Source organism: Sebastes umbrosus, chromosome 22, assembly GCF_015220745.1.
Source record: "Sebastes umbrosus isolate fSebUmb1 chromosome 22, fSebUmb1.pri, whole genome shotgun sequence".
Classification (NCBI taxonomy): Eukaryota; Metazoa; Chordata; class Actinopteri; order Perciformes; family Sebastidae; genus Sebastes; species Sebastes umbrosus.
Window position 1 is genome coordinate 22,015,220 of NC_051290.1, and position 25,707 is coordinate 22,040,926.

At 38.9% G+C, this 25,707-nt stretch overlaps 1 protein-coding gene across 1 annotated transcript in view; it reads left to right on the plus strand.

Annotated features, from left to right (window-relative positions):
- LOC119482058 (NACHT, LRR and PYD domains-containing protein 12-like) overlaps window positions 1–19,745 on the plus strand; it is a 32,579-nt gene extending 12,834 nt beyond the window's left edge. The window contains exons 3-12 of the mRNA XM_037759444.1: window positions 2,724–2,835; window positions 3,319–3,323; window positions 4,588–4,678; window positions 5,359–7,130; window positions 12,637–12,810; window positions 14,653–14,826; window positions 16,241–16,417; window positions 17,461–17,634; window positions 18,311–18,484; window positions 19,486–19,745. Coding sequence (XP_037615372.1) covers window positions 2,724–2,835; window positions 3,319–3,323; window positions 4,588–4,678; window positions 5,359–7,130; window positions 12,637–12,810; window positions 14,653–14,826; window positions 16,241–16,417; window positions 17,461–17,634; window positions 18,311–18,484; window positions 19,486–19,711 — 3,079 coding nt within the window. The 3' untranslated portion in view covers window positions 19,712–19,745. The remainder of the gene's footprint in view (window positions 1–2,723; window positions 2,836–3,318; window positions 3,324–4,587; window positions 4,679–5,358; window positions 7,131–12,636; window positions 12,811–14,652; window positions 14,827–16,240; window positions 16,418–17,460; window positions 17,635–18,310; window positions 18,485–19,485) is intronic.
- Window positions 19,746–25,707: the final 5,962 nt, after the last annotated feature.

The window sequence follows — 25,707 nt, forward strand, 5'->3', positions numbered from 1 at the left end:
AATAGTTTTTTCTTTCAGATGTTGAAAGGAATCTTAGTCATATAAGTCTGAAAAACAGAAATATTACAGAAAAAGCACATGAGTTTTTAACCAAATTGATTTAAACATAAAAATGAGATAACATTTGACCAAAACTCATTTTAATTCAACCTGCAGCCAAAAGAGATTCTCCTAAACACACCGTGTTAAAAAGCTGATTTGTGTGAGCAACACACACACACACCCTCGTAGATAAACTCAAAGGTCAAAGATTTCCTGTAAATGAATAACAGAGCAGAAGGATGAATACTGTAGACTGAAGCAGGGTGGTAGCGGGGCAGCTAAACTGAAATATTTGTAACAATTGTGCATTTTGTGATCGAAGAAACAGATTTGGCACAGATGTAGGTTTATATGTTATGAAAAGATGTAGCTATCGGGTCACTGAAAATTTGGCCCCAGAAAGGCGCTAAATATTCCAATATGTTGCAGAATATTTTCATTAGCAGTAAAATTGACAGAGATAAGATAAGATAAGATATTCCTTTATTAGTCCCATAGTGGGGAAATTTGCAGTGTACAGCAGCAAAGGGGATAATGCAAAAAACAAGAAGCATCAGCTAACACAGTAAAAAAAAAAAGAGCTAAACAAAGTGTAACAAAATATGAACCATTTAAATAGAAGGACGTATAAAAATAGGAGCAGTATATACAGTATTGACAATAAACAGACTATTAAAAAACTGCACAAGTTGAAAAATTATATTGCCCACACATATCACTGGACAAAGGTCTGGGTCATCAGTAACTTCTAATCACAGTTAATACTGAACTTTGGTAGGACTTTGGGTTGTATTGCTAACTAGCCGTGATATATGACCAGCTAAAGGAGATAAGCATCATTGATTGCTCCCATGAGCGGATTACGATTTGTTATGCTTTTCTTCTCCTCTCTCTATTTACTCCCTTGCTATAGAAACAGGGCGCTAAGGTTGCTTTCACTCACAACCCATTCTGTTCAGTTAAAATTAACTCAGGTCTGTTTGCCCGGTTAGTACGGTTTGTTTGGGCTGGTTTGAAAGCTCATTCAAACTCTGGTGAAGACCAAACAACCAAACTCTGGTCCACCTTAAAAGTTGGGTCTCGGTGCGCTTCCAAGCGAACTCTGGGAGCGTTTCGTTTCTGGTTTTTGAAAGGAAGCTAACCAACCACCAGCAGATATGTGATTTTAGCATGATTTATAAAGCTAAGCTACTAATAAATAATCTGCTGATGGTGAAGTCTGTTCAGGAAGTGATCTTATTGATCTGTATTTAAAGTCATGTATAGAAGCACGTCAGCTGTTGAAGCTGCTGTGCTTGTATCCGACTCTGTGTACTTTGTCAGTTCATGAACTCCATTAAAAAGTGTGTGACAGCGATCCCTCAGTACTATGCCTCATGCACGTGTCCGTGTGCTCCCCGACGTTCGAACTATGCGTTCGCACCAGTCATCTGAAAGCATGCAAAGGGGCTCATGTACAGTCCTGTCTCTACTATTATTCATCATAACATGTGGCCTGTTTGCAGTCTAATAATACTAATAATGGTTATTATTAGTATTTATTAATCAAAGAACACAAATATGCACATCAGAAGCATTAAAGTGCTGCATAAACTTCTGTCAGTCACAGAATTAGATTTCCCCTCGTGGGTCCTGATGATGCACGATGACAATCAGTTACCTGCCAGTCTCTATAACTTCATGTTTACTCCTCTGGTTGGTTTGTAAAAACTCAGTGTGAACAGGAAACGGACCAGAACTAAACTACAATAATTTATCATTTTTGTTCACTTGGTCTGGACCAAATGAACCCAACTACAGGTGTGAAAGAACCCTTAATCACACTTTTAGCACATAAAGAAACATGAACAAGGTGAACTCTGCTAACATGTAAATAAGGAGTTTTGTAGGATCCTGTGATTTGAATTTGATAATAAAAATAAAATCAACTGTAAAATGTGGAATATCTTGGAATTTGCCAAAATGTGGCTACAATTGATAAAAATCAGGGTTTCTCTCTGCCGTTATAAGCGTTCCTTCACAGCGTCTAAGTCAACTGAACAGAAAAAAAACGATGCTGCTATGTTTTGGTGTCCTTTACGGGCTCGCTGCTTCTGTCCTCTGCTCTCTGTGTTGGTGTTTCATCGAGAGCGAGGCTCAGCTCTTCCTCCACACTGTGGCTACTCAGCGCGAGACCTACGAAAAACATGAAGACTCTGACAAGTTCCCGTGATACCAGTCCATCTGTCCCCTCAGTCACAAACAGCTTGCTGGCAGGATGGCAGGACCTCGCAAATATGTTGTGTTGGTTAAACGTTCAGGGGATCCACCCTATGTTCACCCTGACAATGCTACATTATTTTCATACCGTCTGACTGAATATACCTGTATTCACCCTCTGTCTGAAACGTTCCTTTTATCCACTACGAAAATTTGCTTCAAAGCCTGGCGCTCTTCCTGGGGGCTTGGTTTAGCAATATCTAAAGATATTCCTTCAGTAATTAACCTGCATCCTCAGACACAACATAAGAGAGCTGCTATATTCAGATTTCTACACAAATGTCTTTGCAGACTAAAATTTAACAGACTTCGTCAAATAAACTCTTCCTCTTAGTATCTGTGACAGCTGTCAGTCACCTAGAGAAGATGTAATCTAATCTAAGATTCAAGCAATATGAATAAAATCATCTTGATGTTTGCAGAGTTCAGGACAGACAGAGAGCAGAGTCTCCAGTACCCAGCTGTCTGTCTATGAAGAGTGACCAGTCCAATGATCATCCTCCACTCTTCAGTAATGAACCTGGACCCTCAGACGTGAAGTAAGAGCTGCTACTAACTCATTTACATGACTCATTTTTCAGCTATCTCCGCCAATGTTTTCTGTTGATTTTGTTTGTATGTTAAAGTTTTTTACTGAAGTTTATTCGCTAACTAAAATTTAACAAACTTTTTGTGACACAGACAAAGCTAAATCATTTGTGCCATCTTCCTCTTCGTATCTGTGAAAGCCGTTAGTCACCTAGAAAATATGTAATGTAATCAAATAGGACGGCTACAAATTTTAAACCTCCTAATTATTGACAGTAGCAGTAGTTTGTGTATTTAGAGCTAATTAGATGGCTTTAACATCAGAGAATTTATCAAGGATTCATGTGATATGAGTTCAATCATCTTGGTGTTTGCAGAGTTCAGCACAGAACGAGAGCAAAGTCTGTAGTCTCTGGCTGTCTGTCTATGAAGAGTGACCAGTCCAATGATCATCCTCCACTCTTCAGTAATGAACCTGGACCCTCAGAGTCAAAGTAAGAGACTGTTTTTACTGTAAGCTGACCTGGTGGACGATGATGCATTGAGGATGAAGACAAAACGTTCTGCTAAAAGACGTATATTCCTCAAAATGCAGCTTCATGTTGTACTAATTGAGCAAGAAGAAGTGTCATTTCTTGCTACCATCTATGTTTGGATTATGAAAAAGAGTTGAAACTCAGGAAAATGGCTTAAATTATTTTTTAGTATGCAACAGACAATAGTTTTTTCTTTCAGATGTTGAAAGGAATCTTAGTCATATAAGTCTGAGTCTAACTCGTTTTTAACCAAATTGATTTAAACATAAAAATGAGATAACATTTGACCAAAACTAATTTTAGTTCAACCTGTTCAAGCCAAAAGAGATTCTCATGAACACACCGTGTTATAAAGCTGATCTGTGTTATCAACACACACACACGCCCTGATAGATAAACTCTGAGGTCAAAGATTTCCTGTAAATGAATAACAGAGCAGAAGGATGAAGACTGATCAGTTGATCCAGGTACATGAGAACAGGGAGGGAACCCTGAAAGTGTGTTAATCCAACATTTTATTACTTTACTGCCAAAGTGTCTGAGTCAGTTCTCTCCCTGTGGACTGTTGAGGAGAGAAATGCACCGCTGCCACCTTGTGGTTTCCTGGCGTGCCCTCGCAATATGCGTGTCCAAGTTGCAGTTTTCTTTCCAACTTGTTCTTTGGTCTCCAGAATAATATCAATGTTTTAAAAGTGTCCGTTATTCCCCTGTTATACACACTTTCTACAGCTACTTCACACTAAAAGTCCTCCATTAAACAGAGCTGATTATGTCCTTTACTGATTCACAGTCACTCTGGGTAGTTTAATTTGAGTTAGTTAGGTTTGAACTGAGGTTAGAAGTGATCTAAATATTGAAGTAGACCAGCGATCTAAGACACACAGCATGTAACACTGGTGTCCTGGTGTTCCTTGTTCGAATAGAATCATACCAATGTTTTAAAAATGTCCGTTGTTCCTCTTTAATAAACAAACTTCAGCCAGATCACTAAATGTTTAATAAGACAGTCAGATAGGAAAAGCAGCTAATTCTTGTTTATTAAAGCAGGACAGTTAAAATGAAGGAACATTTTCATTACAGACTGAATGCTGAATTCAAACAGAAAAGTACCAACAATTTAACTCTTCTCTGTGACCATCTTCTAGATGTTATCGGCCATGTCTTGATATTTTTCACCAACAATCAACAAATGATTTTTAGTAATAAAGTAATGTCTCCACAGAGAGAAGAAGAGGAGTCATGCTTCTGTGGAGGAGCCGATGTCCAGATCGAGAAAAAGACCTCGACTGCAGACAGCCAGTCAGACCAGCACTGTACAAAGTAAGACTGTAGATCGGTCTGCTGATGTCTTCATGTCTGGAAACAGGACTTGTTGCTTTTATACACTGACTATTGTTGTGATCTTCTCCATCATATATATCTGCTCTGTAATCACCAATCGGAGTAGCATCTGCATAGATGAACTATTAATCTCTGTAATGCAACAACATCACTGTTCTATCATAGACAGACAGTCACACTGACGAAAGGGGAGTTCTTTCTTGCCATTGTCGCATAACAATGTATACTCATGGGGGATCTCTTGTTGGGTCTCTAAAGAGTAAGAGTATGGTTTAGACCTGCTCTATATGAAAAGCGTCTTAAGATAACTTCTGTTATGATTTGACACTATATAAACATCATTTGAATTGAATTGAACTGAACTGAACAGGAGCCACAGACATTGAACAACATTAGCTTTCCTGGTCCGTCTCCTTCTCTAACTTACAAACACACGTCTAACCCTGCAGAGCGACTTGTTGAAAAACTATTAAAAATAAATATAAAAATCACTTTGGCGGAAGTTTTGACTTCAAGAAGGGATGATGACTTTATAACCTTTACATCTTTATATGTTCTTATATTGATTATTTTCATATTGGAGTTGGAAATAATAAGTTCTTTTGTTTTGTCTGAAACTTGTCTCTCTCTTTCAGCAGATCGTGGTCTGAAGGAGGTTGTAGATGAACATAAGATCAGTCTGAGTAGGAGATGTGAACGTGTGACTGAAGGAACTGATGAAACAGGAGATGGAACCCTCCTCAACAGGATCTACACTGACCTCTACATCACAGAGGGACAGAGTGAAGAGGTTAATACCCAACATGAGGTGAGGCAGATTGAGATCGCTTCCAAGAAGATCCTCCATGACACCCCAATCAAGTGTCACGACATCTTTAAAGCCTTACCTGACCAACAGGGACACATCAGAGTCGTTCTGACGAACGGTGTCGCTGGCGTTGGAAAAACCTTCTCAGTGCTGAAGTTCACTCTGGACTGGGCAGAGGGCTTGGAAAACCAAGATGTCAGTCTGGTGGTTCTGCTTTCATTCAGGGAGCTGAACTTGATCAGCGATAAGCAGTACAGTCTTCTCAAGCTGCTCCATGATTTCCATCCAACATTACAGAAGGTCACAGCAGAGAAGCTCGCTGACTGTAAAGTTCTGTTCATCTTTGACGGCCTGGATGAAAGCAGACTTTCACTGGTTTTCCACAACAACGAGGTTGTGTCTGATGTCACCCAGAAATCATCAGTCAATGTGCTGTTGACAAACCTCATCCAGGGGAATCTGCTTCCCTCAGCTCTCGTCTGGATAACTTCCCGACCTGCAGCGGCCAATCAGATCCCTCCTGCATGTGTTGACAGGGTAACAGAAGTACAAGGCTTCACTGACGCCCAGAAGGAGGAGTACTTCAGGAGGAGAGTCAGTGATGAAGAGCTGTCCAGCAGAATCATCTCACACATCAAGATATCAAGGAGCCTCCACATCATGTGTCTAATCCCAGTCTTCTGCTGGATCACTGCTGCAGTTCTGGACCACATGTTGACTACAGACCAGAGAGGAGAGCTGCCCAAGACCCTGACTGACATGTACTCACACTTCCTGTTGGTTCAGACAAAGAGGAAGAAGCAGAAGTATGGTGAGGGACGTGAGATGAGTCCACAGGAGCTGTTAGAGGCTAACAGGGAAGTTCTTCTGAAGCTGGGGAGGCTGGCGTTTGAACATCTGGAGAAAGGAAACATCACGTTCTACCAAGAAGACCTGGAGCGGTGTGGTCTTGATGTCACAGAGGCCTCGGTGTACTCAGGACTTTGTACAAAGATCTTCAAAAGAGAGTGTGTGATCTTCGAGAAAACAGTCTACTGCTTTGTTCACCTGAGCATTCAGGAGTTTCTGGCTGCAGTCTACATGTTCCACTGTTACACAAACAGGAACACACAGGTACTGGAGGACTTCCTGGGAAAAAAATATGTTCATTCAACCCTGGATGACTTCCTGATGGGAGCCATGGAGAAATCCCTTGAAAGTAAAAATGGCCACCTGGACCTGTTTGTTCGCTTCCTTCATGGCCTCTCTCTGGAGTCCAACCACAGACTCTTAGGAGGTCTGCTGAGTCGGACAAACAACAGTCCAGAAATCATCCAGAGAATCATCAACAACCTGAAGAAGATGAACAGAGATAAAATCTCTCCTGAAAGAAGCATCAACATCTTCCACTGTCTGACGGAGATGAACGACCACTCGGTACATCAGGAGATCCAAGAGTTCCTGAAGTCAGAGAACAGATTGGAGAAGAAACTCTCTGATATCCACTGCTCAGCTCTGTCCTACATGCTGCAGATGTCAGAGGAGGTTCTGGATGAGTTGGACCTGAAGAAGTACAATACAACAGACGAGGGACAACGGAGACTGATTCCAGCTGTGAGGAACTGCAGAAAAGCTCTGTAAGTTCAGATGTGATTAACTTTATAGATCAGTGTAGATTAGTAGTTTAGTTCTTCAAATATACACATTATAGAATTATTCTTAAAATATAATATTCTTATAAGTGTTCCACGTGTTTATTACATAAATATGTTAGTTGTATTTTGTCACAGATGTTTTGAGCTGTTTCAAATGTTGAGTTCAAAAATGTTTCAGTAGGTTGTGTTTCTAGCTGTCAAGTTAATGAACACCCTTATTCTATTTATTTCTAATAATTGTTACATTTTACAGTTTTTTTATTATTTAACTTTTTGGGTGATGGAGACGACATGTGAAGCTGGTAAAACAAATGAAAAAAACAAAAGATCAGCTTGCTGGTGGAGCACTGGGTCTAACCGGTGTAACAGCAGCAACAGAATGTTTGCTTATCCGGCGGGGAGTCGGGGCGGTCCTGAGATCAGAGCCCTGGTGCTGGGGTTTGCACTGGCTGAATTTGAGCTAACAGCTAACTGGGGGTACGTCTCCTGGAGCTTTCGCACACTCTACTCCCGGCGAAGCAGCCTCCCAATGGCTAGGAGGACGAGGCAGGAGTGCGAGTCGATTTCTCATTTCTGCTTCTTCTAATTTAATCCAGACAGTGCAGTGTCCGTTAAGAGCATGTCTGTTCAGAACGGGCCAAATGCTTGCAGCTTTCTCGAGAACCACTTGTACAAACAACTTCACACTCAATATTGTGCTTCCTTGGGTCCTGAGTAATACAACTGCCATAACATAGTTGCGTCACACACCTAAGTCACGGCTACTCACTGTTAGGAACACCGTTGAAATACACTCTGTTTCACAGGAAAGAACCGACCCCGGTAGCACGCATACACATGCTGTTATGTCCACAAAAACAGGTCATAAACTAACACCGTGTCCTAACTGGATGCGAGCGTCCGAGTATCGCGCCGCATCACGCATCTGACGCTGTCTGTCCACACTGAATCCGTTAAATCTGCACTTCTGTTACGTCATGTAAACAAACCACGTACATATCAGCTGTAAGCTCCATATCAGACTGGAGACGTGGCTGGACGTAACCACTGAAAAGATGGGTTAGTAGTACTTGTTATCTTCCTACGTTTGTACTTTTTAATCAGAAAACACAAGTTTTATATTGTGATATTTACCCGGAAATAACGTACGATATAGCCATCGGCAAGTAGGTAGCCAGCTGCCACCTTATTATGGTTTTTGTAGTGAAATGAGGAGGTATTTGCTACAGATAACTAAAAAAATGAATTAATTCAGATGAAGTTCTGAGAAGATGATGAGAGGAAAGTTGCTAAAATCAGGAAGACACCACAGTAACTGTAGAAGAGAGAGAAGAGTCACTCTCACCCGACAGATTTTCCTCTTGTCACGTTACAGAGAAACACAGTAAAATAATACTTTAACACGTTACAGAGACACATGGTAAAATAACACTTTAATGCGTTACAGAGACACAAGGTAAAATAATACTTTAACACAAGGTCTTTGATGGATTTTTTGTTTGGCGAATTTCAGGGGATGCTTGAAAAGATTCAGAAAAGATGATGATGATCAATGTTATGTTTTTAATGCTGATACACTAATAACATCTGTCTGATGACATTATGTTGAAAATAATGCAACCTCATTACCTCCGCCAAGGCCGAAGCCTAGGAAGGAGGTTATGTTTTCAATTTTAGTTTTAAAAATGCTTTTCTAATCAAGAAGGCCTCATGCTAACTTTGTGGAGAAAGACTTGGGATCAGATCACACTGACAGATTGGACATTATGGAAGCCTGAATGTAACTACTGTTGGCGATGCAGATAGGAGCTGGTTTGGTTATTAGAAAATATTAAAGATAATAATTAATATCAATGAAATTAATATTAATAAATGATCAATATATATTAACTAGAAAATTTTGACCAGTGTGCCTGGTGCTGGAGGGGGGGGGGTTTGAGGACCATAGTGAGGTTATAAGAAGGGGGATGATAGGCCCAATAAAGTCCAAAGTCTGGTGACCCGTTTAAACTTTGAATAATCTTTCTACGTTAAAGTATGGCGACTCTGTATGGCCCTAAAGAGGAGTGTTTTTGAGATCTCTTCACGTCAATTTGCCATTCATTCCTATGGAGCAAATAAATCGCGCTTTCGCGCAATTTTTTCGGGAGCTGCTGCCAATCTCTTAGAAAAGTCATAGCATGCCATTCCCGATCATTCCGTCAATGGTTGCCATGGTGATTGGGGGGCCGTGAGGAGTGTTTAGTTTCCTGTTAACATAAAGTAAGAGTTGAGGGATTTTATTTTGAAAACTAGGTGAATACCTAGTTTCCTGTTATCATACAGTGAGAGTTGGGGGCTTTTAATCACAGGTGTAATTAATAGCATTAATTATGGCCCTGATCCATTGAAGCCCTGGTTTAGAGCATGCTGGATCACTGAAATGGATACAGTAAATAGTGTGTGTGTGTGAGTGTGAGTGTGAGTGTGAGTGTGAGTGAGAGTGAGTGAGTGAGTGAGTGAGTGAGTGAGTGTGTGTGTGTGTGTGTGTGTGTGTGTGTGTGTATGTGTGTGTGTATGTGTTAGTCAGCCTGCACTGATTGATTTATGTGAATCAGCTGTGTAGCAGCAATCAAAAGTTGCCGTGGTGATTGAGCAGTTTATAATAGGAGTTAACCAGAGACGTACATGTCATAAAAGTGCTTCTACGACAGAAACCGTGACTCCCATCGCTTGGATTGTTCACGAGACCAGTTACGAGTCTCTGATGAACAAATGGTGCGACATTTGGGTCTGTAGTTTCAAAAATATGACCTCGGCGGCAGTTTCGAAAAGTACTAACTTTTTTCTCTGATCCCAAAAATTCTGTGAAATTTAATATGGGCCGCTATGGGAGCCCAGCCTGGAGTTGCTGTCACGTTCAGGCATGTGTCGCCAAATATGAAAGTCCGACAGATTCCATGGCTACATGACTGCGACCGGCATAAAATTTCCTACAATTTGATGAACAAATTATCTATGAAGAGTGACAATTGTGGGCTACAGAGCAGTTTGTTCGGAAAATTTTCAAAAGATTTCAGAGCTTTCCCGCACTCTAGCGATGATGTCACGTGCTCTAGCCCTTAACGACCCACGCAATACACACCCATTATAAACTCTGAAACAGTCTGAAAAATTCACAAAACGTAAACTGCGATTTCGTGAAAACCGTGCCAGCTATCAAAAAATTTCCATTTGGCCAAATAAAGTCCCAAGTCTTGTGACCCGTTTAAACGTTTAATCATTTTTCTATGTTAAAGTATGGCGACTCTGTATGGCCCCAAAGAGGAGTGTTTTTGAGCACTCACGTCGATTTTCAATGCATTCCTATGGAGCAAATAATCGCGCTATCGCGCGATTTTTCCGGAAACCGCTGCGCAAATCTCTTAATCAGGTCATAGCACACGATTCCCGATCATTCCGCACGTTTTGATGTATTTTTTGTTCATGTGCTGGCAACGCTGCGGGACTAGTAGCGTGCCAAAATTTTAGGCGGAAGATGAAGAATATTAAGATTAAGCCCGTCGGATTATAGACCAGTGTGCTTTGCACAAGGCTTTGCCTTGTGCTTCTAGGCACACTGGAATAAGACAGCAGGATTATAGACCAGTGTGCTTCTAGGCACACTGGAATTAAGCCCGCAGGATAATAGACCAGTGTGCTTTGCACAAGGCTTTGCCTTGTGCTTCTAGGCACACTGGAATAATAACAAGGCACCAAATTACATTGATACATAAGCTCAAAAAGACATTAAAATGGCTATCAAAAGTAAATAATAATTATCTAAGTAATTGTTAATTATATTGAATAATATGATTTAATTTATATTAAACCATCCTCGGGTCACCACTCTTTGAAACAAAGAGATAATGATAGCACATTAATGTAGTCTCATAGATAAATCTCATTAAATATACTTAACTATCAATTTGGAACTTTGATTTATAATTAAATTAATAACTATAACCAAAAACCACTATATCAATAGATAGTAAAGGTTGAAGGATTTTGGAGTTCTTGACACAGCAGCGGTTGGCATTATTCACTCTTGTACAACATTAAACAGACATTTATTTACAAGATAATAAAGGTTTAAAACACAATATTAATCTAACTAAATAACTAAACTAAACAAACCAAACACAGTGTGTGAGCGTGTGTGTGTGTGTGTGTGTGTTTGTGTTTGTGTGTGTGTGTTTGTGTTTGTGTGTGTGTGCGTGTGTGTGTGTGTGTGTGTGTGTGTGTGTGTGTGAGAGAGAGAGAGAGAAAGAGACAGCGAGAGAGGGAGAGAGAGAGAGACAAGATGGCTGGCTAGTTGTCTCAAGATGTCTGCATGGCCTACAGACAATATGGCTGACTCTGTAAAACTACAAAGATGGCTAGATCAAAGATAGCCGCCAGGATGTCAGCGCATGGCTTCTCTGTTTTTCGGAGCACATGTGCTCAGGAAGGACAAAGGGGGGTGTGATGTGGGGGTTGAGATTCTCTGAATGTGTATGTTTATGTTTAAAACCAATTCACAGTTGATGTATGTGATCTTAATGTGTGTCAGATAATGCAGTGGGTTAGAAAAGATGGTTAGTTTGCATGCAAGACCCTTTGTCTATGCGGCATAACTTAACACATCAGATGTGGTAAAGCCAGCTACCCAAATATCCTGACTACAACAATATCACAACAGTAAAACTCAATGAATAACATGTACATTCACAGAAATCAAAGTTGAACAGTCATGCTCAGCCGTGTGCAATTGCTAATGCTAAGGTAAGCCCAGTACGTTACCAATCTATGGAAGAAAAGGTTTGGTTTGGCTTGGTAGCTTGGTGCTAACTTCCTTGCCTTTGTTGCTTGAAGTTAGCTGGTCAAAAGGCAGGCTCTCGCGTCTTCTATCTTAGAAGTTCCTTGTGTACATATTTGTTTGCTAACAAGACATATCCAGAGCAGAGCTGGTTCTGCAGTTTCTGGTCTGTAGGGAGAGCAGGGCGAGGAGAGCAGCAGCTCCCCTGCCTTCTTCAGCAGGGCCAAAGGGGAAGAGAAGAGAATAGGAAGAGGAGGAACAAAGGGGATCCCTCTGCTTTGTCCTGACAGAATTTCAAAGTACATGTGAATGAGTCATCATGCTACAGTAGCCAATGGTTACTGAGCTGAATCCATGGGTCAAGGATCATGTGACTGAGTTCATGTGGTCTCTTGCCATCATCTTGATGGTTGGTCCCAACACTACATTTTCTCTCTCTTCATCTACAAGATTAAAGAAAAACAAATATTAAAAGTCTGCAGGTTTCAGAGAGAGTGATGAGAATTATTGTTTCATGTCAACCGGTGAGATAAGATTAGCTGAATGCTGATGTGAAAAGTAAATGTTAATCAAAGAAGTATATATCAAACTGTTTATTCATCAAATGCATAAAGTAAATATAAACTGTCCTCTTTCATAATAACATATTTTGTAATGTTTGTGTCATGACAGACTTTCTGGCTGTGGGATCACAGATACTAACTGTGAAGTTGTGGCCTCAGCTCTAAAGTCCGACCCCTCCCATCTTAGAGAGCTGGACCTGAGTAACAACAACCTGAAGGATTCAGGAGTGAAGCTGCTGACTGCTGGACTGGAGAGTCCAAACTGTAGACTGGAGGCTCTAAGGTCAGTTCACTGACTGTAGCTTATGTAGTTTGTACACACACTCTCTACGCACACAGGAGAAGCTTCAGTTGGTTGCAATCTCCTTACGTCACCGCTAGATACCTCCAGATCCTACACACTGGATATTTAACCAAAGACCTTATTTCAGACATCTAAATAAAAACCCATTAAAAAACCCATTGACTTCCAGACGAGGGAACAGGAAGTGCTAAAATGCTAACTCATGTCTGGGTTTTAGGACTCATTCCTGTAGCGCTCTATTTGAACATGTCTAACTGTGCTCTGTTTTCATGTCAGCATTGAAGCATTATTTGAAGCTGCAGACATTTCGATTGCATCAAAAACCAAATAAATATTCTGGATCAGAAACATCTTTGCAGGTTCATATTTTTTTCAAATATATCTCAATACAATATTCACATATTCATATGTACATTCATAGAGTTATTGATGTCTGTCATCATTCCTTCTGTCTGTGAAGCAATCCCCGTATAACCTGAGTGTTACGAGATGAGGACTAAATCCAGTCTTGTTCTGTGTAAAATGACCTGTAAAGTTGATCTTAAACTAATCGGATGCTTCAACAGTCTGAGTTAGATGTATTAGGGCTGGGTGACTTAGAGAAAATCAAATATCACAATATTTTTGACCAAATACTTTGATATCAATATTGCGACGATATTGTAGGATTGACTGTTGGTGCTTTCACAAAATATTTACACAATGAGATTTTTGATAAATAATCGTCAGTAATGTGGATCTCATGACTAAGTGTAAATGACAAATAATAGAACAGCTAGAACAGTCTGGTAAGTTCAGAAAATTTCATCACTTTATTGAAATGTAGCCTTTAAAACCAGGAAAAGACAACACTTATGCCATATCACAATATTATTATATCCAAAATCTGATCTGAGATGATATCTCGTCTCATATCACAATTTCAATATAATATGGATATATTGATCAGCCTTAGTATGTATCCAGTAAGTATGTTGTGTTTGACAGTTTCCTTGTTGAGCTGCAGGAGGATTAATAACACAAAGAGGGAATTTTGTACTAAACAGTCTGTAACTTTGGTAAACACTAGGGGTGGGAAAAAAATCAATTTACCTATGTATAGCAATTGTTTTTTTACAATTTTGAAATAGATGTTTTAATGCCAGAATCAATATATTTGCTCCATTTGCTCCAGTGTATGATTCAAATTTTTCCCATGGTCTAGTGTTAAAAAAGTTAACAAAAATCGCAATAAATTGCAAAATCGAATCAGGAGATAGTTGAATTGTCCCAGCCCTAGTAAACACCCACTTGATTTGTCTGAGTCAGACTGCTGAATCTTCATATTAGTTTCAGTTGAACTTATGAGGTTGTGTTATGAAGGGACCAGTTCACAGGAGGAATGATTACTGCCACCAATAACTCTTTTAATGTACATATGACACACTTGAACAAATGTGGACCTTTCCTGTAAATTACATAAACGTACTAAGCTACCAGATATAGTAAGAAGAAGGTCATGTAATAAATGAAATATTGAAGTCCAACAAGTCTGATTTGATATTGATCCTCTAATTCCAGACTTGACTGAGATTGGCAGCCTGTTATTGATGTGTGTTGACATGAATAGGTGTATGAATATTGTGGTGATATTTGGGTGATGTCTGTAGATGGCTGACACTATGATGATCCACAATAACACAATGACAAAGTCACTCTACTCATTTTAGGGAAAAGCTCATTGATTAGAACATAGTTATGTTGAGCTACACATTTAAAACCTGAACACATCTGATTGGATTATAAAGTGATTTTTATCTTCATCATTTATTCTTTATTCAGATTGAGGTCCTGCAGTTTGTCAGAGATCAGCTTTGCTTCTCTGGTCTCAGCTCTGAAGTCCAACCCCTCCCATCTGAGAGAGCTGAAGCTGACTAACAACAAGCTGAACGATTCAGATGTGGATCTGCTGTGTGGTTTTCTGGAGAGTCCACACTGTAGATTGGAGACTCTGAGGTCAGACACCATTTTTTACTTCTGTTCTGAGATTAATATGATGTGAAAGTTGTGGTGACAGTAAACTGCAGACATAAGGCTGATATTATACTGATCCACACTGAGTATCTTAATGCTAAAGTACATTTTCTTCTTCAGTGGTTTAGTCCATTTACTGTGGCAGAGCAATGTTGAGCTACACATTTAGAAACTTAAAGGCAGGGTTGACGATGTTCTCCAGTATCCACTATTTGTTATATTGGTTGAAATGGTCTTTACACCCCGACAGCGATCCATTACTGATGAGCTCTAAAAAAGGACTGGAAAAGAGCCGTCATCTGTAGCTGCTGTAATCCTGTAAAAACGTCTACCAATCACTGCCTCCCGGTCCGCTTGGAAAGAACCAATCAGATGCCTCACTGCTCATACTCTACCCTTGGCGTGCACCAGCCTGAACTCGAAGCTCGTCGCCGCCGCACGTTTATTGGAGAATGGAAGAGAAAACTCAGCTAAAAGTAGCACTGCCGCGGTTACTTGTCATAAGGTAGCTTTTTGAGTTGAGGTCCTCTCTCCGCTCTGTGTCTGTGAAGTAGTTACGATGCGGTGGTGCTCGTGCATGGGTGTGGGGGGCGTTGCCTTGGTAGGAGAGTGGGTTTACTTCCTGAGGCGATGCTACATTCAAATTATGCTAGCTTTCCAACATCGTCGACCCTATCTTTAATATATCACACTTGACTTTCATCATGTTAAAATAAATGATATAAAAATACATAAATATGAAGAATAAATAAATAATCTCTATTTCAGCTATCAGACAATAACAAATATATTCAGTATTTGCTTTTTCTATAACTTGTATAAAGCTATGTGATGCTTATACTGACTGAATAGTTTAAACTGAAGATGCTTTGATTTTATGACTCCACTATTCTTAAAATATATATTATTGATGAGTTTTGTTCAAATTTTCCCCAAATCAGCATTATTGAAGTACCAACACGTTGTCATTAATATTAAAGAGAATTCAATTCAATTTATTTTTATATAGCGTCAAATCATAACAGAAGTTATCTCGAGACGCTTATTATATAGAGCAGTTCTAGACCGTACTCTATAGTTTAGAGACCCAACAAGAGATCCCCCATGAGCATTGCATTGTTATGCGCTATGGCCAGGAAAAACTCTTCGTTTAACTGGTAGAAACCTGGAGCAGAACCGAGCTCGGTGGGCGGCCATCTGGGTTTTGAGAGCTCTGTTTCACTTTTTGTACTTTACAGTTTTTAACCTGCATCCTGTTGGTTTCAGGTGTTGGAGTTTACATTTTCTAAACTTCTACATTCTAAACCTTCTTCAGCTCTGAACACATTATTAAACATTGAATGTTTTCAAGCAGGAACACTGTCTTCTAAACTTACATAATTTATTCTTTATTCAGATTGAGGTCCTGCTGGTTGTCAGAGATCAGCTGTGCCTCTCTGGCCTCAGCTCTGAAGTCCAACCCCTCCCATCTGAGACAGCTGCAGCTGAGTAACAACAAGTCCCTGCAGGATTCAGGAGTGAAGCTGCTGTGTGGTTTTCTGGAGAGTCCACACTGTAGACTGGCGACTCTGAGGTCAGACACCATTTTTTACTTCTGTACTGAGATTAATATGATGTGAAAGTTGTGGTGACAGTAAACTGCAGACATAAGGCTGATATCAAAGTGATCCACACTGAGTATCTTAATGCTAAAGTATATTTTCTTCTTCAGTGGTTTAGTCCATTGACTGTGGCGGAGCAATGTTGAGCTACACATTAAAAACTTAATATTTCACAACTCTTGACTTTCATCATGTTCAAATCAATTATATAAAAAAACGTAAATATGAAGAATAAATAATCTCTATTTCAGCTATCAGACAATAACAAAAATATTCAGTATTTGCTTTTTCTATAACTTGTATGAAGTTATATGATGCTTATACTGACTGAATAGTTTAAACTGAAGATACTTTGATTTTATGACTCCACTATTCCTAACATATATATTGTAGATGAGTTTTGTTCACATTTCCCCAAAATTCATCCTGACATATTTGACATCTTTGGAAACTTTGAGATCTTGAGTTGAATCTTGAATCAATTTCTGTATTTTTTATTTGTGTTTGGCTGCTCAACATGAGTTTGTATAGATGGATCCACTGGTGGAGCTGTCAGAGTTGAAGAGGTGATGTCACTACGTCTTTATTGAAGTAGCAGCACGTTGTCATTAATATTAATGAGAATTCAATTCAATTTATTTTTATAAATGTCAAATCATAACAGAAGTTATCTCAAGACGCCTTTTATATAGAGCAACAAGAGATCCCCCATGAGCATTGCATTGTTATGCGCCGTGGCCAGGAAAAACTCCCCATTTAGCAGGTAGAAACCTGGAGCAGAACCGGGCTCTGGGTGTGCATCCGTCTGCCGCGACCGGTTGGGTTTGAGAGCTCTGTTTCATTTTTTGTATTACAGTTTTTAACCTGCATCCTGTTGGCTTCAGGTGTTGGAGTTTACATATTTTTAAACTTCTACGTTCTAAACCTTCTTCAGCTCTGAACAGATTATTAAACATTGAATGATTTCAAGCAGGAACGTTGTCTTCTAAACTTACATCATTTATTCTTTATTCAGATTGAGATTCTGCAGTTTGTCAGAGATCAGCTGTGCTTCTCTGGCTTCAGCTCTGAAGTCCAACCCCTCCCATCTGAGACAGCTGCAGCTGGATGGAAACAAGCTGCAGGATTCAGGAGTTAAGCTATTGTGTGGTTTTCTGGAGAGACAACACTGTGGACTGGAGACTCTGAGGTCAGTTCACTGACTCTCTGTTACTATTCCAGATCGGATTGTAAATTATATATAGACTATTGGAAGAAGGTCTGGATTCTTCCTCTTAAATACCTAATAGTGAATAAGGATAAGGAAGTGTCTTTCAAAATTATTAATAAATATTACTCTGTCAGTCACTACATGCAGAAATAAAAAAGTAAAGACATAAAGACCTTTGCAGATTTGTCATCGATCATATCTTTAAAGACATTATTATGGGAAATGTGGTGTTTGGTTTATTCAAAAACCCCAAAACAATATTTTCTCATGATAAATTTGACATGTTTACTTTTAATCTTTTATTCATAAATATATGTTTAACAATAAATACTGCTCAATAAAATGAGCAATTTGTGAAACCACTTTCTAATTTGACTAAGAAAAAGGCTATTGAGACACTCAATATATGTAGGTTTTAATATTTTTGTTTAGGGTGAAAACCCCTAGCTCTTTTGTTATTGCTATACTGAATGTGAATTATGTTCTTTTGTTTCATAAAGAAAGAAAGTAGAGATAAGTAGCCGACGAGTGTAAAATAACATGATGCCGTGGGTTGGTTTTCCTCCTGTCCTCCCAAATGTTTTAAGTCACCAGCCGCCACTAATCTGATTGGATTATAAAGTGATTTTTATCTTCATCATTTATTTTTATTCAGATTGTGGAGCTGCTGGTTGTCAGAAATCAGCTGTGCTTCTCTGGCCTCAGCTCTGAAGTCCAACCCCTCCCATTTGAGAGAGCTGGATCTGGGTGGAAACACGTTGCAGGATTCAGGAGTGAAGCAGCTGTGTGGTTTTCTGGAGAGTCCACACTGTAGACTGGAGACTCTGAGGTCAGTTCACTGACTCTCTGTTACTATTATAAGTCTTAAATATGTAATGGTGTTTATGCTGTAGTACAGCATTCACAGTATGTTATCCAAATTTTTATTCAACTGCAACTTCTTCAACTTCTTCTATTTCTTCCTTACGTTTTTGGACTTTAACTACTTCTGCATACTGTCAGCTACAGAAACTGTTCAACTATCAAAATATTCAGCTCATTAAGGACATTAGTGCTATATTTGTTTTTGTTTGTACTATTTATACTTTTTAAAATATTAAGCTTTTTTCACTTTTCTTTTACAATTCAATGGAGAAAATGTTCAAATTCTCTTAAACATACTCCACTTTGAAATGCTACTGCTTCCGCATACTTTCAGCTACAGACACCATTTAAACTTTAAACGGGTTACATGTCTTTGAACTATTAAACTTACATTCAGATTTTTGATATCTTTTACAGTTTTTGAATGATCACAGTTTAAGTTTTATGCTGTTTTCAGACTTTTTCTGAGTTTATAATGGGTGTGTATTGGACGGAATGTTCAGAGCTAAAGTGAGTGACATCAGAGCTAGAGTGTAGAGGAGAGTTTTAAAATCTTCTGTAACTTTTCTGAACAAATAGCTCCCACCCCCACAATTTTCACTCTTCATACATAAAATTTAGGTCAAATTGTAGGAAATATTGTGCTAATCACAGTCATGTAACTATGGAATCAAACGGACTTACACATTTGACTCAAGGATCCCCAAAGTGAGAGTAAGTCCAAGCAAATCCCCAATTGAACTCAATGTTAAATCACTCCAGAAATGTCTGAAGGAAAGCAGACAAAGGCAGTTTTCTAACCTGCTCCCATGATCACATTTTGACTCCACACATAAAAATGACATTGATTTTAGGGAAAAGCTCATTGATTAGGACATAGTAATGTTGAATTACACATTTAAAACCTGAACACATCTGATTGGATTATAAAGTGACTTTTATCTCCATCATTTATTCTTTATTCAGATTGTGGAACTGCAGTTTGTCAGAGGTCAGCTGTGCTTCTCTGGCCTCAGCTCTGAAGTCCAACCCCTCCCATCTGAGAGACCTGAAGCTGAGGAACAACAACCTGAAGGATTCAGATGTGAAGCTGCTGTCTGATCTTGTGGCGAGTCCAAACTGTAGACTGGAGACTCTGAGGTCAGTTGACAGTCGGAGTTGGTTCATAATGGTTTCAGCAGTATTATTGTGATGTGTTTCCTAAGTTAAGCTGTGAGAGGAGAATGGTGACACAGAGAGTGAGAACAGTCAGCCAATCAGATCAGCCAGAAGCTTGTTGTGATCATGTGTTAGAGTTAATGTGAAGAAGATGTTGTTGTTGTGTTCATGTCTCCAGGAAATAAAGCTGGATTACAGCTGACAGCATCACAACATGTATAGAGACAGTGGTCCTCATCCATCAAACTGTCGTACCATCAAATCTGATCAGAAAGTCTTTGTTCTCTCATTGATCAGTTCATCTCTGTCACAGCTCTGAGATCAGTCTGACTGAAGCCTCAAATCACTGGCTCTTATTTCATAGAACCATGGTTACATTTAGTAACTATGATGTGGTCTGCCCAAAGAGCTATTAAAGGAGGGTAACGGGATGAGGGTGTGGAGTTTTAGTGTCTTTTGTAACTCGTTCCAGTCACTAGGAGCAGTAAACTGGAATGAGTGACAACCAGAGGAGGTGCAGACTTCAGGAACGACCATACTGATGAATTTGCTAGAACGTAAATTGTGGTTTGAGTTGGAGGTATTGAGGTTGGTTCTGCTGATGATAGTTTTATAAATGAACTGTTTGCTGCATCAGTGACTGACAGCTGATGAAGGGAGTCTCTGTAAACACTGATTCATGACTTCTGTTCTCTTCTTCTCTCATCAGCTGGGAGCCGAGGTCTCAGGCAGAGTCTGAGGGATCAGAAAAGTGGATGTGTTGAGAGGATCAGCCGTGCCCTGATGATCCACAGAGGTTCACCACCTGGACCTGGATCTTATTTTGTCTTTCTTCTTTTATTCATTCATATATTCTGAACCCAAAACGCCTCTGCAGATTAGTTCAGTTTATGACAAAATAACTGTAGATTAACACATTTAAATAGATCTTTCTGCTTTGCTTTGTGTCCCAGCTCCACCCTGTGGAGCTCAGAGGATAATTTTTTTTGAGGTGTATCAACTTCCCAGTATGAACACTCTAATAGTCCTTATTTAAATCATTATGTCCTAAAAGTTGTAAAATGCACTAATAGCTGAATCCAGTTATTTCCCTTCCTCCGTTCATGTGAATGAGACCCAGACCGAGGCTGGAGCGAGGGCTGGGAGGAGGAGTTAAAGGAGGAGGAGTTAAAGGAAACACTACTGCGCCTGCTCTATGGGCCCGATGGATGAGGAAGATTGCCGTATGATCCGGGTACTTTATCACTCGGCAGTCGAGCCATTTTGGCTTCATGCTCCACTGAGAAACTGATAGGACTGAACGGGAGCCTCCAACACTGTATCCAGTTCTCTTAATAAATCCATGATTAAAACCATTACGAGCCATTTCTCATATTATCAAAGATAAATATTTGCTTGTAACAATCACAAAGAATTAGATCTGAATCTGAATTCATATTTTATATAATGTTTGATGTAAAATAAACAAACAGAACAGATTAACATGTGTACTCTAAATTTTATATTCACTAATCATGGAGGTACAGGAAAATTCTAGTTTTATGTGTGACTCTGGTAGTTTTTACGTTACATGACTGAACACAGACACATAAAGTCGCCCGTGGAGCTTTTTCCCCTCAGAAATCCGCGTTGAAACGGTCGTTATCACCACTGTTCATGTTCTGTTGTTCCTGCTGGAGCTGCTTTCTGCCAACAGATGTCACCATTCCCTCTGTTTTACAACAAAGGATGTTTATCTGAATGGATGCAGTGAACACTGAACTGATGGTGTGAATGCTTTCTTTCTGACTGACTTGGTTTTGTAAAGGTTAAGTGTCATCATAGTGTGATTTAAAATGATGGAAACTGGATTTGAAATTAATCTCAGCAAACAAGTTGCACAAATTCCCACTTGGACTCAAGTATGAACGGATTAGAGTTTGGTGGTCAAAGGTCAAAGGTCACTGTGACCTCACAAAACACTTTAAACTCAAGTCATAGAGCTAAGCAGACAATTTTCTGATAAAGTCCTTCATCAGCAACACTTGGAGCTGTTTTAAAGACTCTACAAAGACTCTTCTGAACATCTGTTGCAAAGTAAAAACACATTTTAATCAGTTTACCAAGTTGTGATTGTATTTCTAAATCCAGGTTGTTGAAAACGGCACGTCCTTGCTCTATTTTGTAAAACACAAGCAAAACGTTCACAACTTTTGTATGATATTGAAATTGTATATTGGAAGAAACATCAATATAAACAAATGTAACTCATATGATAATATAATACATTTTCAAATTGTGCTTCACATTGTACTAATTTAGCAATAAGATGTGTCATTTCTAGCTACCATCTGTGTTTGGATATGAAGAAGAGTTGCACAGTTGCAACTCAGGAAAATGGCAGAAACTATTTCTATCTCCGCCAAGGCCAAAGGCGTAGGAAGGAGGTTATGTTTTCACCGGCGTTGGTTTGTTGGTTTGTGTTATGGAAATTAGCTCCACATTTACCAGTTGCAACATCAAAGTAATGTACACATTAATGCATTACTAATTGTAATCCACTCATTTACACACGTAGGCAAAATTGTTGGTACCCTTCCGTTAAAGAAATAAAAACCTCAAATGGTCACTGAAATAACTTGAAACTGACAAAAGTAATAATAAATAAAAAATTACTGAAAATTAACTAATGAAAATCAGACATTGTTTTTGAATTTTGGTTCAACAGAATCATTTTAAAAAACAAACTAATGAAACTGGCCTGGACAAAAATGATGGTACCCCTAGAAAAGATTGAAAATAATTTGACCATAGGGACATGTTAAACTAAGGTGTGTCCTGTAAATAGCATCACAGGTATCTTCAAACTTGTAATCAGTCAGTCTGCCTATTTAAAGGATGAAAAGTAGTCACTGTGCTGTTTGGTATCATGGTGTGTACCACACTGAACATGGACCACAGAAAGCTAAGGAGAGTGTTGTCTCAGGAGATTAGAAAGAACATTATAGAAAAGCATGTTAAAGGTAAAGGCTATAAGACCATCTCCAAGCAGCTTGATGTTCCTGTGACTACAGTTGCACATATTATTCAGAAGTTTAAGGTCCACAGGACTGTAGCCAACCTCCCTGGACGTGGCCGCAAGACGAAAATTGATGACAAATTGAAGAGACGGATAATACGAATGGTAAGCAAAGAGCCCAGAACAACTTCCAAAGAGATTAGAGGTGAACTCCAAGGTCAAGGTACATCAGTGTCAGATCGCACCATCCGTCGCTGTTTAAGCCAAAGTGGACTTAATGGAAGACGACCCAGGAAGACACAAAAAAATTAAAAAAGTGAGACTGGAATTTGCCAAAATGCATATTGACAAGCCACAAAGCTTCTGGGAGAATGTCCTTTGGACAGATGAGACAAAACTGGAGCTTTTTGGCAAGTCACATCAGCTCTATGTTCACAGACGCAAAAATGAAGCATACAAAGAAAAGAACACTGTACCTAATGTGAAACATGGAGGAGGCTCGGTTATGTTATGGGGCTGCTTTGCTGCATCTGGCACAGGGTGTCTTGAATCTGTGCAGGGTGCAATGAAATCTCAAGACAATCAAGGCATTCTGGAGCGAAATGTGCTGCCCAGTGTCAGAAAGCTTGGTCTCAGTTGCAGGTCATGGGTCCTCAAACAGGATAATGACCCAAAACACAGCTAAAAACACCGAAGAATGGCTAAGAACAAAATATTGGACTATTCTGAAGTGGCCTTCTACGAACCCTGATCTAAATCCTATTGAACATCTGTGGAAGGAGCTGAAACATGCAGTCTGGAGAAGGCACCCTTCAAACCTGAGACAGCTGGAGCAGTTTGCTCACAAGGAGTGGGCCAAAATACCTGTCGACAGGTGCAGAAGTCTCATTGAGAGTTACAGACATCACTTGATTGCAGTGATTGCCTCAAAAGGTTGTGCAACAAAATATTAAGTTAAGGGTACCATCATTTTTGTCCAGGCCAGTTTCATTAGTTTGTTTTTTAAAATGATTCTGCTGAACCATAATTCAAAAGCAATGACTGATTTTCATTAGATAATTTTCAGTAAATTTTTATTTATTATTACTTTTGTCAGTTTCAAATTATTTCAGTGACCATTAAGGGTTTTTCTTTCTTTAACGGAAGGGTACCAACAATTTTGCCTACGTGTGTAATACATTTGATGTGATGTGGTTATGAAATGAGTGAATCTGCAAAATGAGTACTTTTTGTACCTCAAGTATATATTGATGCTGATACTTTTGTACTTTTACTTGAGTAAGATTTTGAATGCAGGACTTTTACTTGTAACAGAGTATTTCCACACTGTATTACTTCTCCTTTCACTTAAGTAAAAGATCATAGCACTTCTTCCACAACTGGGGATATTGTTATTGCGTGGTGATGAAAAATCAACACTTTAGCAGCAACTCTGATTAGAGGACCTACACAACCTCACTTCACAGTGAATAAATGATGATAAATGATTTTTCAGCTCTGCAGAGCTCTCACATCACATCTGGACAGAGTCTGAGGAGTCATCCTCAAATGAGAGACGCTTCCGCCATCTAGTGGACGTTTTGTTCTAAACCACTTTCATTTCATGCAGAAACAAATGTCCAACTCTGATCTAGAGATAAAGTAATTCAAGATGTCTGCTGCTAAAATATGTAACAAACATCAGTAGTGTTTACAATTCAGTTGTAGTATTTTGTGTTGTGAACTAAAGGCAGGTTTTGGGAGCAAAAGGAGGACAAAGTCTAAAGCACCTGCTTTAAGGGACACTTCACCATTTATACATTAATTACGCACCCCGTGTCACCTTGAATTCTTGAAGAAAACTTTGTTTTTCTCTCAAGTGGGAACGAAGAATCCAGAAACGTTTAACACCAGCAAATCTACATCAAAACATCTGTTTACAAACTCTCACACAAGTCGTGCAGTATACTCCACGTCTTATTTATCCGATCGTATGCTCACTACTTCAAGAACAAATGCAATTTCGCCAAAATCTTGCTATTTAATTCACTTCCGGTATTACCGTCTCATGCGTACTGCGAGTTCGAACGAGTCCAGACTGACGAGTCCGACGTTCTTGTTTGTTTATTTTCCTCCTTTTTTTAATTTAAGAAAACATAAGAACATTAACGGTATGTACATACAAAACTGCTCATACCAGGGTTACATATACAAAGTAAAATGAGTCGAAAAATAATAATTAAAACAATACATATACACACACACATATACAATATATATACATATACACACATATACAGTACATATGTATACATATAATATATATATATATTTATACTTATGTGTATATATATATACACACACACACACACACACACACACATTATATAATGTAATTAATTGATGAATTAATTATTAGTATTAATAAAAAAATATTAGTTAAAATGAATTACAGTATGTGTTTGATAAATTTCTTATGGACCGATGATAATTTATTCGGAATTTATATACATTTTTATTGACGCAGTTCTTGATAAAAATGTTCAAAGTATGGTTTGGAGTCCGCCCATCTCTTCTTGTGAATGTGGAATTTTCCCAAAATTAAAATTAACTGCACATGGAAAATAATATATTTTTCTATCTCATTACCTTCAAAACATGAATGCCTTTATCCTAAAATTGAATTGTTTGTCCAGTTTCCCTTCTTAAATAATGTTGAACATCCACCCAAAATATTCTGGTATATGGATACAACAAATGACAGATTGTTTCTTCTTCTAGTTCACAGAAAGTGTAAGAATATTCAATTTCTATTCTAAATCTCTCCAATGTGCTTTTTGCTGGATATACTTGATGCAAAATTTTAAAGGAAACTTCTTTTACTTTATTACTAAGACAAAATCTGTCCCCAACTAGCCACATTTTTTGACAATTAATGTCTCCATAAAGCGAAGCCCAAAAGAATTTTTCTGGAGGCAGAGTTACAGCTTGTATGCAATTTCTAATGGATTTATTTGAGCATTTATTCTTGGCAGACAAGTTCGAAGTGTTAC